The 16,255-nt window shown below is 31.9% G+C and overlaps 1 protein-coding gene across 1 annotated transcript; it reads left to right on the forward strand.

Annotated features, from left to right (window-relative positions):
- The first annotated feature begins 84 nt into the window (after positions 1-84).
- Positions 85-14,432, forward strand: LOC138320496 (leucine zipper transcription factor-like protein 1). The gene is given in 11 exon segments (XM_069263487.1): positions 85-229; positions 1,865-1,992; positions 2,367-2,561; positions 2,909-3,047; positions 3,780-3,866; positions 4,490-4,547; positions 7,723-7,781; positions 10,619-10,711; positions 10,713-10,724; positions 11,197-11,300; positions 14,255-14,432. Coding segments are annotated over 11 exon segments (1,011 nt in total). The 5' UTR covers positions 85-115; the 3' UTR covers positions 14,277-14,432.
- Positions 14,433-16,255: the final 1,823 nt, after the last annotated feature.

Consider the following 16,255-nt stretch of genomic DNA (forward strand, 5'->3'; position numbering starts at 1 on the left):
AAAAATAATTTATTAAATTAAAATGTTATCAAAAGGCTAAGAAACCATCATATGTTATTAAATTAATCCAGGTCATTAAACTATATTATTTTTATATGTAATATTTAAATATTTAATGTCTATATATTTACCGCGGAACTGTCAAGCCTCGTTTTCAACAGAGGGTCGCATCCGTCCACAAACATTCTCCACTGTCTGCATTCCGTCCATTGAAACCTATTGCAAGATGGTAAGAACTGCAAAGTTTAATGTCATATATGTCACGGGCAATGACCTAGACGAACCAAGCGTCCACATTAATATACCAGAAAATGTTAACATTATTGTAAAAAACCGTATACACAACAATAATCACACAGGCTGACAAGCACTTTTTCAAGAGTTTTTGACACGACGACTAACCAGAAACATATATTTCATGACTAACCAATAGGCCTACTATCCATTGTCAGTAGGCCCAATTAGAGGAGTTATATCATTCTGCCCTAATGAAATGCATGTAACAAGTACACGCATATATGTGTCTAGGTTTGATACAAGCAAACAAATTAAAATAGGTGGAGGGGGTATCCCAGGGGTTACTCTCACTACCGTTAATCAGCCCTGGAAAACGTAACACTGAAGACTAAATAACAGTGACTGTGTGGTTGATTGTCACTGTCTTCGTAGCAATTACTGTAGGCCTATGATTGTTAAGGTTTTTCCTTTTTTATCTCCTGAACTGCCTTTAGTTTTGTTATATAAAATATTCAAGGATATAACAACAGTGATAGTAACCCCATGCATATTGAGGATGAGTATTGTATAGCTTCTGTTGTAGCGAAGACAATATTACACTTCTGACAGCTTAAGACTTTTGCAAGAGTGCAACATCGTCGCCTTTTCAGCTGCCACCAAATGTAATATCCTAACTATTGTTTCCGTACTTACGGCGATGACGAGACTGATATGAGTTCTTTTTGGGATGAAGTGTAGTGGGATAAACGACTTGACTACATGGATACAGTTCCGAACTTTATTAAATCCACAGTGAAATCAAAGTACATACAGCTATAATAATAAAGTCTAAATCCACATCAAACTTTCACACTAATCTTGGCCAGACTCTTTCACACAATATTTACACAAGTCTATTTACAAGTCCATCCTCACAAAGCAATGACTCTTATACCATCTTCTAAAACTACAGGAAAAAACTCCCATGTAAAGTGCGCACCTCTATTTATACAGCTTCAATAATTATTAATATTCATTAACTCCCAATTTATTATATCGACCAATTCTAACCTTTTACCTTATGCACATGCTCAACATATGACCTAATATGGACCAAGGAAATAGATATGTCCTGAATGCGACACTGAGTAAAATTGTGTATACATCTCTAGACTACCTAAAGCTAGATGACTACTACTTATGAACAACCAGCTTTCAGTGTCTCCATAAACTAGAGCTTTTAAATGACAAGTGCTATCTACGAACCAAAGCGAATGTATAAACCTATACCAGACTACTATTACACCCTTTACAGTACTCAAAGGCCTCCATACTTGAGTAAAACAGATTGACTTGACTATAACTATGTTACATATTTACACTAAATAAAAGGTCTATCATTCCTAAACATATCTACATTTTGATAAACAATATATATTCTCAAAATCACTACAATCTCTTCCACTACAACAGTATACAGGAGGCTAGGATTTTTTGTAGATTCAGATGGTGTATAATGGGAAATGTCAACTGATAATCTTGCTATAGGCAGAATATCCAGTAGTGTAGATTAATTGGTGTGGTATTTCAATAATTGATGGTTTTGTAGTCTCTAACTGATATAATGATTATACATAATTTTTCACAGACAGCACAACTGGGAGTCAATGAGCACCATCAGGCTCAAGTCATCAACTATATGAGATTTGCACGTTACCAGCGAGGTCAAAGATTAAGAGCTGTAGACATGTGTTTTGAAGACTTAAAGAGTAGCAGGTACAGTATATACAATTTCTCTTCAATACTTCTCAATTCAATACTTTTAGATATTTAAATACCTTAAATTTTTCATTTATATGTAAATTAAATGTATGGTTCATTAAAGATAATAGGTCTAAGATCTTATTTCAATGAAACTTAAGAAATGTTAATGAATCGAGAATGGTTGGAATAAGAGGGTACTTTGTAGTGATAGCAAGGGTATGCATCATTTACGGGACATTATCAGTGTTTGGAACTGAAGTTTTGGGTGAAGAAAGAAAAATGAGAAATGCAAAGTGACTGATGAAATGGCAATCATATTTGTTCTATTAGTACATGTATATGGTATAGAAACCACATGATCATTAATATCTTTTTTTACCCTGTAGACTTGACGAAACAACCTACACTATAGATGAAGTTACAGACATGTTAGATGGACTGCTGGCTGTTGTACGGGGAGAAGTGGACGATGAACTAATAAATACCTCACACACAAATATCCTGTTGTGCCGACAGATGTTCATGCAGGCAGAAAAATGGCATCTAAAACTAGCAGCAGATATTTCCGAACTTGAAAATCGGTAAGAGGGTTGAAATAAAAGTTTTGTATGAAATATGAAAATTGACATCAAATCTAGGATTTAAGTTTTAGAAGTTATCTTGATGTTAATTATGATAGCCACATAATACAAGGGTTTTGAGATCCCGAAACAGTGTAGTTAAAGTATGAAATACTGTTGATAAGTCTCACCTTCCGGTGAATGTGACATCACAAAATTCACTTGAATAGGCTGAAAAGACTTAAAATGAATAGAGTTCAAACTTATGTAAGTTTGTCAAGGGTAAACTTAATGGAAATATAAAATTATACATTTATAATTTTTGTAATGTCATTTAAAGTATGGCAACCTTTTGTTTTCTCTTCTAGAGATTTACTAGAACAAATTGCTGACTTTGAAGAAAAAGAATTTGCTGGCACAAAGATGGATTCAGATTTACAAGGAGTACTCAAGAATGTGAAACTAACTCCAATTAACCAGAAAGGTGGAACAGAACTTCTACACAGGGTATGCAATTATAACCAACACCATTGATCTAAGGTACTGTGTTTTCACCTGTTCATATAGTAGAATTAATGTGTGATTAATGTGTGATTAATGGGAGATAACCTATAAGAAACCCCAGCACAAGACACTGCTTAAACAATGGGTAGATAACTCTGTAGGATAGTAGATATCCCTACCATTACTCAATCATAAAGTACATAACTATATTGTAATTCATTTGTGATTCAGGGTAGATAACTCTGTATGATGGTAGATATCCCTACCATTACTCAATCATAAAGTAAATACTATCTGTTGTAATTAATTTGTGATTCAGGGTAGATAACTCTGTAGGATGGTAGATATCCCTACCATTACTCAATCCTAAAATAAATACTATCTGTTGTAATTCATTTATGATTCTGGGTAGATAACTCTGTAGGATGGTAGATATCCCTACCATTACTCAATCATAAAGTAAATACTATCTGTTGTAATTCATTTATGATTCAGGGTAGATAACTCTGTAGGAACCTCAATGCAGTGTATAGCATACATACAGCTATACACTGGTTAGGCAACTTCAACACTAGGGTAGTGGGGAACAACTCTATACCATTAGACTCTCATGGGATTGGAAAAGATTTTATTTAGACCTTAACAATATAACCTACATCAACATTTACAATTGGAAACTGTCAATTTATCGGAAACTACAATGTTGAGTATATGTATTAAATTCTATGTTTTCAGAGAATTGAAGAATTAGATCATGAAATGAAGAAATTAATGGCTGAAAACAAGAAGGCGAAGGAGAAGCTTCTCAAAATCGGTGGTGCTGTGAGTATGACTGATGTGAATTGTGTTTGTAATTTGTAAGGCAATACAGTTTTGGTCCTGCTGTTAGATTGTCTATTTCTTCAATCATCTTTTCATACTGCAGTTTTTAATATGATTGAAAACAAAAACTGATATGAGGTCAGTGAAAAAACACCTGATAGAGCATACCTAGGTGTAACAGGGTGCAGGATTTACAATAAATTTAATACCTGCCTCCACTAGGGATCAAACTCGGGACCTCTGGATTACTAGTCTGATGCCCTACCGATCAAACTTAGAGAAGTTCTCTCTAGCCGAGCGATATATTGCGGCTAGTATTGACAAGGGTTACATACTCCCCCTCCAAGAATCAACTCGTCCTCAAGTTTCCAGGGGTCTCAACGATTCCTTCGCAGGTTTCGTTAAGTATCATTCCGGAGTCTGTACATGGGGGCCAATGTAACAGGGTGCAGGATTTACAATAAATTACGATATACCGGTATTGCGGCTAGTATTGACCAGGGTTACATAGGTAATATATAATAGTGTTAAAGAACTGGGTCATAGTTATTGAAATTCTAGTAAATGCTGTCACCCCGGTATATGTTTTAAAATTTTAAATATGACTTGTTGTTTTGTGACAGTCCGCCTTATCTGGGTTATCTTCTGTTAGTGATGACGACAGTCGTTCAGGAATGGTGAGTAAACATTACATTCTAGATTCCTTTATGATTAACAATGGTTTCAAGATTACTGATAGATAAGGGATAACAAAATGCTTTTTAGGTCACCTGATCTAATCGCCTTTTGTCCGTCGTCGTGCGCCGTGCGTCGTATGGTGATAAACAATTTACTTTTTTGACTTCTTCTCCAAAACTACAGAACCAAATTTGTTGAAATATTGCAGAAACCTTCCCCCAGGGGCCTGAGGGGTGGGGCCAAAAAGGTCAAACAGGCTAAAACTTCAAAAATCTTCTTCTGAAATTCCAGAAATAGCAGAATCAAATACTCTTCATAGATTAAAAGGTCTCAATTCCTCTACAAAAATTGTGAATTATATGACCCTGGGGTCTCAGGTTTCCCCTTGGGGAGGGGGTTAAGTTTACTATAGTTTATATAGTGAAAACACGTTTTGGAGCATTATTTGGTCATTTATAATTGAAAGTTAGTTAAATGTTGTCAGAATTATCCCTATGAAATGGCCATTGAATCCTATTAACAAATTTTCCATGACTGATTCCCAGGGGCCTTTGGGGTGGGGCCAAAAGGGGTCAAATAGACTAAAACTTCAAAAATCTTGTTTCGAAATTCTGGAACTGGTAGAATCAAATACTCTTCATAGATGGAGAGGTCTTAATTATAAGGTCCTTAACAAAAATTGTGAATTATATGACCCGGGGGTTTCATGTTCCCCCCTGAGGATGGGGTCAAGTTTACTGTAGTTTATACAGAAAAAAAAACACATTTATGAACGTTATTTGCTTATTTTTCATAGGAAATTAGTCAAACTGGGTTAGAATTTTTAGCTTGAGATAGTATTTTATCGTCATATCCATATTGGTCCTGGCTGACCCCCAGGGGCATTAGGGGCGGGGCCAAAAGGGGTCAAATAGGCTAAAACTTCAAAAATCTGCTTCTGAATTCACATATTTGATGGAACCAGATACTCTTCATAGATTGGAAGGTCTTAAGGCCCTTTGCAAAAATTGTGAATTTCATAGCCCTAGGATCTCAGACTTTCCCCTGGGGAGGGGGTCAAATTTACTATAGTTTATATAGGAAAAATACATTTATGAATATTATTTGCTTAGTTTTAATAGGAAATGAGTCAAACTGGGTCAGAATTATTAGCCTGAAATAGCATTTTAACACAATATCCATATTGGTCCTAGCTGACCCCCAGGGACCAGAGGGGTGGGGCCAAAAGGGGTCAAAATGGCTAAAATTTCAAAAATCTGCTTCTGAATTCATAGGCTTGATGGAAACAAATAATCTTCTTAGATTAAAAAGTGAAATTTATAAAATCACTGACACTGACTGACTTCTAGTTTGGTTTTGTTGTTTAATGTTGGCAAAGCAAATTGGAATTTTAAGCATAAGGTTTGGTAACATGATACACTAACTATCAAAATGAAAAGCAAAAAATAAATTCTAATACGAATGTTCAACTTTAAAGTTTATTCTGATTTTGAACCAACTTTGCAATGCTTTTTCTGTAGCAGCACTCAGGTGACCGTCAAGGCCTCTTGGGCCTCTTGTTAATGTGTGTAATTCAAAAGTAAAGAAAGGATAGTCATTAATGTAGTTCTTTAAAAATTCTTGTTATTTGTAGCTTTTTGTGTAATGTTTTCAGGTTTTTTTCATTTCTGAAAATAACAAATGGTGATTCCGATATAATTGATAAACACTTTCATGAAATTGGATGAACAATCACAACAATGATTGTGAAAATTTGAGTTATCTTAGAAAAATATTACAGGAAGTTTTAAATGTTTGGTTAGAAATTGATCAGATTCAAATAAAATAAATTTAATGACAGCTGGTGTTAGTACCACCTAGTGTCCATACGTCTACGCAATCTAAGGTTTACATACTAGGGATGTCACGGTTCATGTTTTTTCAGCTCGGTTCGGTTTCAACTTTTTTTTGATCGGTCGGTTTTTCGGTTTTTTCGGTTCGGTTCAGGCAAATCTCAATTACACTTTTTAAGTCTATTTTCTATCAAAAGCAAGTTCTGCTTTAGATTTAAAGATGGTATATCACTTAAACAAATGGGTTTTTTTTCTTTATCAAGATTTCACTTCTAATTAAAAAACATATAATTTATTGCGCCCTGAAAAATAATCCATAGCACTATATCCTATATACATTGAAGTTCTAAAAGTGCATGCATGCAAAGAAAATTCATTAATTATTCTATATCATTTTGTGTCTTAATTAGACATATAACACGATTAAATACCAATTTTTGTTCAAATATTGAGTATCATTTACGATCTCTCAGCAGTGGAACATCTTTAAAAAACATACTTGAACATTTTCTTATCTTTTTAACTCTTTCAGTACTATTGACACATTAATCAGTCACAGAGAGATATATGTCCTCGTATCCTTTATGGTACATTATTTCATCACTACAACTTTTCTCGTATCCTTCATGACGCATTATTATGTGATGATTGACATGTGAAAATCGTAAGTTTTACCGCAAATCAATACATCGGTATTATCCCAGAAAAAGTGTTTTTAAAAAGTATTATGCATTTGAATTATAATAGAGATAAACATTATTACGTACCAGGTGCATGTTCAATCGTAAAATGGTTTAATTCACGGAATATTGGCCGACGGAAAACGCGATTGTTTACAATCGGCAACACAATGGCGGCTTGATTTAGCTGCCGATATTCTGCGGGATTAATGTTATCGGAAAAATACATAATAAAAAATTATATGAAATAATAATAAATATTATTATAATATATATTACAATAATAAAAATTATAAAATATCAAACATTTAGTGAAATATATCATTTAGATATTATGTATGTGAAAAATCATGTCCGCAGACAGCAAAAAACGATCTTCTGAATGACTGAACTTGCACACGTGTTACACATATATGTCGGTCAACAGGTGTATTTCTCGGGATTCTGATAAACAACTTCGCCGTATTTTCAATGACATAATCTGCAATACAGTTTATACACGTAAATTACAGGTATTATAGGACAGTTATTTTTGTAATGAACCGAACCGAAACTTAGAATTATCGTACCGAACCGAACCGTACGGTTGAATTTTTTTGGTTAACCGTATTTTCGGTTAACCGTGACACTCCTATTACATACTAACATTGTCTTCACCAGCATGAGAGTTGGAAGTGGAAGCTATGAGGAAGCAGTTACAAGGCATGTCAGCTGAATTGGCTGAGGTATGTAAAAATAGTAACCCAGGTACAAAATTCCCAAAGTTTGCATTTCACACTTTGGGATTAATTTCACCTATTTCCTTCTCAAGATAAGATAAAATGTTTTCTTATAAATGGTGACAACATGAAACGTCCTGTTCCTCAAATTATTAAAAAAAAAAGGTATCCTATGATACAAAACTATCATTCAAGCTAAAAATTCAACACAATATAAATATAGAAATATAGATTTGTTCTGAATTATAAAAAAAAAAACTAAAGATAAATTTAATATAACTAGGTACTATGGGAAAGTACAGTCCAACACCCTTTTTAATTCTGAGTGTTTTGTTAGTTCTCTGAAATATTCCTTGACAAGTTGATTTAGCTCTATTAACTCTGATAACTCAAGTTTAAACATGATCCTACCAATTGTGAGTTATCAAGGCTTGGCTCTATTCCTGCTTCACCCAGCATTTCTATCATTCACCAGCTATTCTCAGGTTTATGCCTTTATTTCATATGCATCTTTGTTATATATAACCACCTATTACCTGAAAAAAAGTGTTTAATGAAGTTTATGAGCATTTTTGAAAATTTTCTTCTGAATCTTGAGACTACTTTCTACATAATAAGATTACCGGGTATTAAAGTCTGATAAAGCAGTGGAGCCCCACATGATGGCAACATCGAGTGAAGAAAGAATTAGTACAGCAAAGTTCTGTAATAATACTTCTGAACCTTGTTAGATATGGTGATGTAACAGATATAGATATCCCCTCACGCAATGTATTTCTTGTTCAACCATAACTTCTCAAGTCATCTGTTTTTTTTTTTTTTACTTTCTTTTATTGTTCACACTTTCATGTGAATGTTCACTCTCTCTAAGAATGAATCACATAACTTAACCAATTCTGCTTATTTAAAAACTTTTCAGAGTCGTGAGGTAATAAACCTATACTAATTTATGGTTTTAATTGGCCTGCTGTGTGTAACATTCCTTTTTACAGAGTGTATTAATTGTTATTTCATACCCTTTAGGCAGATTAATATGAAAGAAATATACTATAATTTTCATGTAGACAGACTACAAATATATACTTATTAAAACCAAACACAAATGTGTTGGTAAAGTACAATTCATTTCAAATATTATTTTTCATACCAGTGTGTTTTTAGCATAAATAGATATGTGTGTTTTCATAATGTTCCTTTTTCATAAACTGTGTGCTGTGAAATTGTTTTACACTTTTGGTTTGTGAATACACTCCATTAGTACAATAAATGTGTTATAATGATAACTACTGTTTAGAGTTTATAAAATATTAAGGTTTGTGAATACACTCCATTAGTACAATAAATGTGTTATAATGATAAATACTGTTTAGAGTTTATAAAATATTAAGGTTTGTGAATACACTCCATTAGTACAATAAATGTGTTATAATGATAAATACTGTTTAGAGTTTATAAAATAGTAAGATTTGTGAATACACTCCATTAGTACAATAAATGTGTTATAATGATAAATACTGTTTAGAGTTTATTAAAATATTAAGGTTTGTGAATACACTCCATTAATACAATAAATGTGTTATAATGATAAATACTGTTTAGAGTTTATAAAATAGTAAGGTTTGTGAATACACTCCATTAATACAATAAATGTGTTATAATGATAAATACTGTTTAGAGTTTATAAAATATTAAGGTTTGTGAATACACTCCATTAGTACAATAAATGTGTTATAATGATAAATACTGTTTAGAGTTTTATAAAATATTAAGGTTTGTGAATACACTCAATTAATACAATAAATGTGTTTATAATGATAAATACTGTTTAGAGTTTATAAAATATTAAGGTTTGTGAATACACTCAATTAATACAATAAATGTGTTATATAAACTTATAATGATAATACTGTTTTAGAGTTTATAAAATATTAAGGTTTGTGAGTACACTCCATTAGTACAATAAATGTGTTATAATGATAAATACTGTTTAGAGTTTATAAAATATTAAGGTTTGTGAATACACTCCATTAGTACAATAAATGTGTTATAATGATAAATACTGTTTAGAGTTTATAAAATATTAAGGTTTGTGAATACACTCCATTAGTACAAAAAATAAATGTGTTATAATGATAAATACTGTTTAGAGTTTTATAAAATATTAAGGTTTGTGAATACACTCCATTAGTACAATAAATGTGCTTATAATGATAAATACTGTTTAGAGTTTATAAAATATTAAGGTTTGTGAATACACTCCATTAGTACAATAAATGTGTTATAATGATAAATACTGTTTAGAGTTTATAAAATATTAAGGTTTGTGAATACACTCATTAGTACAATAAATGTGTTATAATGATAAATACTGTTTAGAGTTTATAAAATATTAAGGTTTGTGAATACACTCATTAATACAATAATAAATGTGTTATAATGATAAATACTGTTTAGAGTTTATAAAATATTAAGATTTTAATTGGAATACAAAACTTAATCTATTGGCATTACAGTTTTCCAGAAAGGGTTGCAACTGGTACTACTGTAGCTATTTGAAACTGTTTTAAATTTACTAAAAACAATGAAAGGGAGGACACAACTTTGTTTCTTTATGCCATGAATGTATATGATATTGCTAATCCCCAACCATGTTAACAAAAAAGGTTTTATTTGCAGGTAATGACTTCCTTTGAATTTGTTTCAGATTTTTGATTCTCTGTTGTTCTGTTTGTTATTTAAACTTTAGTTTGAAAATGTTATTACCTGTGGTTTAATTCATTTTCTCTAAATATTGAAGCAATTGCTGACATCTGCCCTGACCTATGACCTATGTTATTTTGTAGACAAGGAAGAGTGGTGCTGCCTCATTAGGGAACATGGAGACAGACCTAGCAAGCACCAAACATGAGCTTCTTAGGATTCAGGAAATGCTAGATAATGGCAGAGAAAGTAGGATATGTATTTGTATGAACATTTCAGAAGATGACATGTTTTTAAGATTCAATTTCTTAACATAGTGATACATGTATCAAAGAAAAACTCAATGTCTGTAAATAATAGATTTTTGCTTTTTTGCCAATGAATTAACTTTTACATGAAGATGATAATATGTCTATGGACATTTCAAAAAATAATGTTAATGAATTGCAGGTAACATATATCACTTCCTTCTAATACGAGAGTTTTCGAGATCCAAAAATGACGTTGGTAAAGTGCAATTTACCGTCGATTAGTACCACCTTTCGGTAATTATGAAGTCATGAAAACTCACGTCAAATGATGGCATCGTAATCACCGGACTAATCGACGGTAAATTATACTTTAATTACTCATGTCATTTTGGGATCTCGAAACACCTGTATTCTTGTATAAATAATGTATAAAACTTTTCATTCCTAATGACTAATTTTCTGTCTTGTAGGAACTTGAAAAGAAAGTACATCAAACAACACCTTTTAAAAATCTGAAACAAATGCTGACGAAGAAAAATGATCAGATAAAAGATCTTAGACGACGATTATCTAAGTGAGTACACAAACACCAGTATACTGTTTACTAGGTCCTGTCTTCTCTCAAAATTATCAGACCAATAAAAAAACATACCGTATCATCATATTAAATTGATTTAGTTGAAAATATCAATAATTAGTCTTATACATACTTCCTTATCTTTAAAAACAACCTAGAAAACAGTACCGTTTTTTTCCGGAGTATAAGCTGCGACTTCCCCTGAAAATCAGGAGTGCGGGTTATACACCAGTGCGCTTATCTGTGGACGAAAACCAAAATCTGACGATGTTTTTGCATTATTACGTCATGATTCACATGTGAAAATCGTAAGTTTTACTCAACAGTTTTGTAAAGTTATACATCGAACAAATCACTGTAAAAGTGTTTAAAAGATAAGATATGCAATGAAAAAATATATTAAAGATGAAAAATATTAATGTATCAGATGCATGTTCATTCGTAAAATTGTTTAATTCAAGGAAAATCCGCCCGACTGAAACGTTTTTGTTTTAGTAAAGTTATACATCGAAAAAAATCACTGTAAAAGTGTTTAAACGATATAATATGTGATGAAAAATATAATAAAGATAAAAATAATAATGTACCAGATACATGTTCAATCGTAAAATTGCTTAATTCACGGAAAATCGTCCAACTGAAGCGTGGTTGTTTACATTCACAACACAATGACGGACTGATTTTGCTATCGATTTGCTGCGGGATTGTTACCAAGAAAATAATAATCTAAACGTCAAAAATCATCAAATATATAAAACAATAAGTTTAATACATTATTTAGATATGATGTGTGTGCAAGAAATGTCCGCAGACAGCTGGAAAAACGATCTTCTGAATGACTGCTTACTTGTACACATGTTTCACATGATCAACATGTGTATTTCTCAGAATCCTGTCGCTGTGATTTCAATGAAATAATCAGCAATCGAGTTTATACACGTGAATTACATGTAATATAGAACATTATAGCGATGTTATAAGCATCAAATAGTCTATAAAACATCATTTAATGGATCTCTGCAGTGGCAAACACCATGATGTCATAATCCGGAGAGTTTACAAAAATAAGGCTTCGGTGAATTGCATCATGGGATACCTAAGATACATTTAATACACAAAATATATCAAGAAAGAAATATAATCCATTCCTATGCATACTGAAGAAATAATTTTACCGGCGTACTGAAGTATGAGCAAGAGTAAGTGTGAAATCGTTACGGCCACCATGTTTGTTTACACACAAGTAGGCTTACATAATCGCAGAGTAAACAAACGAACAGAAACATGACCAAATCCATTTTACTAAAGATATTTAAATCATTATGAGTTTTATTTGTTATATATTTTCAGTACAAGTTTACAGAGTTTTTCGTGATTCTAATCAATAGATAAGCATTACCGTACTTCAATAGAGATCGATCGCATACACAGATGGTTACGTGTGTACATGGGCCTAACTTTTTGGTGCGGCTTATATAACAGTGCGTCTTATACGTGTACAAATCCTGAAAATGTCGTAAAAAGGCCCCTGCAGCTTTATACAAAAGTGCTGGGCTTATTGTCCGGAAAATACGGTAGTCAAAGTTTAACAACATCAAGTGAAATTGTGAAAAAAGGGAATTAGATTGTAAGGTTTGTTGTCTTCAAATATACTGCTTACAAAACCATGTTTACTGTTTGTTATAATGCACTTGACTTGTACATGACTTGCCCCTTTCTGCAAAATGATGAAAGTAATTATAATTCATAAGTCAATTCCAGTATCTGGATTACTTCCCTTTGCATAAAAGGCAGTAGTAACATGTTTATTTGGAAAAGTAGAGTTAAAAAAAAACTTTAAGTAAATTGTGAAATGGTGGTAATCTTGATATTTTGCATGCAACTCTCAATAGTATAAAAATATTAAAGCAGAGTCGACAGAGCTGAGATAAACAACATGTCTATGGCTTGTGTTATATATGAAAAATATTCATAAGATATTACATTATAGGAGTTCAGGACAAATCAAATGTTTATTTGTTTGGTACCGTAAATTGGGGATATTTCATTATTTTGGATATGGTCATATTTTGGCTTATTTTGGCATGGAAGCGCCAACATATCACACACAAAAAATTGTCTATGTATTTATCTGTTTGTAATTGTATATAAATATCATACTTTCAACTTGCTATTTATTAGGTATGTGAACATGTACTCTCCGGTAAATTACTTGATCAAGTTACATAAACATACTTTGTAGGTATGCACTGTCAACCGGAAACAGAAACTGTGCGAGTCTTTCTTTTGTGCAAATATAAGTAGATGTGTCACTATTATAAAGATGCTCCACTGCTGACAAATGGTATTTTTTCACTATCAAAAAAGGAGCAGATGATTTTGTATTTTTCTTCAGTTAAAAAAGTTACTTTACTTTACACCATTACCACCATTGAAAAGTTTGAGCTTCTAATTTTACTTCAAGTTAAAAATATGAAAAATAATTAATTGCATCATGAAAAAATTCCGTGACACTATATCCTATATGGAATGTACTACTGATTGCGCATGCATCAAAGGTGAAATGAATTATTTCATATTAATTTTTTTGTTAAATTAGCATGTACACGATTAAACACCAATTATTGTTCAAATGATGAATATCATTTATGCTCTGTCGGCGATGGAGCATCTTTAATCACTTCTATTGAAGACCAATATTTCAGAGGTTTGTCTTTTACATCAATAAAGCTTCAAAACTTATCAAATCATGGCATATGGGAAACGCCAAATTTAAACGCACCAAAATTTAACCACCCTAGATTTGATACAAAAAATGCACAATTTTCCGACGTCGAAATAACACCAATTTAAAGTATCGAGAACAATACAAAAAGAGAATCAGTAGAAAGAGATGATAAGCATTATTATCATTATAAAGATAAGATATTCATTGTTTGATCTGTTTGTAGATATGAATCCCTGGATGACTGATGTTATAACTCCTGTCTAGATGTTAATAAACTATACGCATACTGATCTTCTGCCTGGAACAAGTCTCTTCTCATCGACAGTCACAAATACTGCCAGGGGACCTGTAGTAGAACTTTATCTTTATATTAAATGTTATACCGTGACAAAAGTAAATTTTAGACTTCATATATAATGTTATACATTGAAGGATAATGCAAGGCGTATTGGCCTTCTCAATGGACTTGCAGAAAATGTCTAGAAAATTGACTGCTAAAAATCTTAAACAAATTATGTGATATTTACAATGAGGGGAAGATAATTATACATGTTGAAGTTTTATTTATTGATTAATTGTAAAATTTTTGATTGTTTAATTTTTTTATTTAAAACAAATGATATAATTTTTCTCTCCAGGCAAATCATATTGTTTAACCTTGCTATCATGGAACTTTGTAGAACTAAAAGACACTGTAATTTATTAGTTTTACAAGAACCTGGATAACTCGAAATATTCAAATAATTAACGTCGACATTTAACATGGTTGTGAAATATATTTTAGAATAATGAGGTTAGCTGAATCTGGAGTGTAAATGTGATAAATGAGTTATTGTAGCACAAGATCTAAATTTTTCTCTACTATGTATGTAGATCTTTCCATCGTTGCACATTAAAGAGTTATCTGCCCTTGCTGGTAGGTAATTTGCCTGATCTTGGTTTACATAGGCATTACTGCCTCGTGACCTCCTCAACTTTGAATCGTGTATTGGTTTGTGATGCCATGTTTGTGAGCCTTATGGCATATTTTTTTCAGAATTTGACACAAGTTTTGCTAAAAACAAACAAGTTGTCACAAGCAAATACCTTCCCGCAAGGGAGATAACTCTGTAATATGCAAAAACGGAATAGGTAACATTGGTGATGAATGTGAATATCATAGGAATAGTGTAATTAGCATAATAGTCAAAGAAATGTTCAAGACATGCTTAGTTTTAATTATATGATTATATGAACATTGTATTTTCAGTTTCACATGTATATCCACTTATTCCATTCTTTTCATCTTTGTCATCATTAATTGTAGAAGGTTCATGCATATTTACAGATAGATTACTCAATATTACCATTTTTGTAAGTCATACTTTCAGTAAAAAATCTGTGTCATTTGAAGGTTTCATTGAGAATTACACTCTTTATTTGACAAATTCCTCTAGACGGCATTCAGACCAAGCGTAACGGCAATTTATGTTTCAGTGTAATCAAGTAGTTATGTTGATGTTATAGGTAAAGCTCCTAGTAAAGTAGCATTCCAAATAGTAGAAATATAATTTTTTTCTTATAGACGAAAAAATGTAGGGGGTGGGTTAAAATCTACTGAATATCATTATATTTGTTAAAATACCTGCTATATATATATATATATAGTAATTACATATTGCTAACAAATTCATTAAAAAGTATCATTTCCATGTTACATGTGTATATTACATTAATGAAAAGGATATAAAAACTTAAAAAAAAAAAAGCAATCAAACATTATGCTATATTCAGACTACAAGGAATTTTACATGTGTTTTTCATCCTTTCTTCTGTTTCCCCACTTTTTCCCCACGAGATCATATGTCCTTTTCTTTGTTAAGGTATATTTGTCATTCTCTTTGTATTGTTATGTTTTACTCACAAAGGGGAGATACTATTTTGATTATTGTGTATAGGTCATAATTCAACATTATTGAAAGATATCTCCCTTGATACATGCAGTATGCTTGAGTTAATGTAAGTCAGTGCAGTGATCATGGTCAATTGTAATATAAGGATTATTGGGAATTTATGGGGTGGTTAAAATAACTTTCAACTATAGCAAAAGATTTCATGATTATTGACTTATTTTATTACATCTATCACCATGTATGATGTGCAGTGCCAATATTAAGATCATTTTTAATCTTGAGTTATCGGTTTGACTTTTAAAGGAATTCATGCATATGACCAGAACAGGCAT

This window comes from Argopecten irradians, chromosome 4, assembly GCF_041381155.1.
Source record: "Argopecten irradians isolate NY chromosome 4, Ai_NY, whole genome shotgun sequence".
NCBI lineage: Eukaryota > Metazoa > Mollusca > Bivalvia > Pectinida > Pectinidae > Argopecten > Argopecten irradians.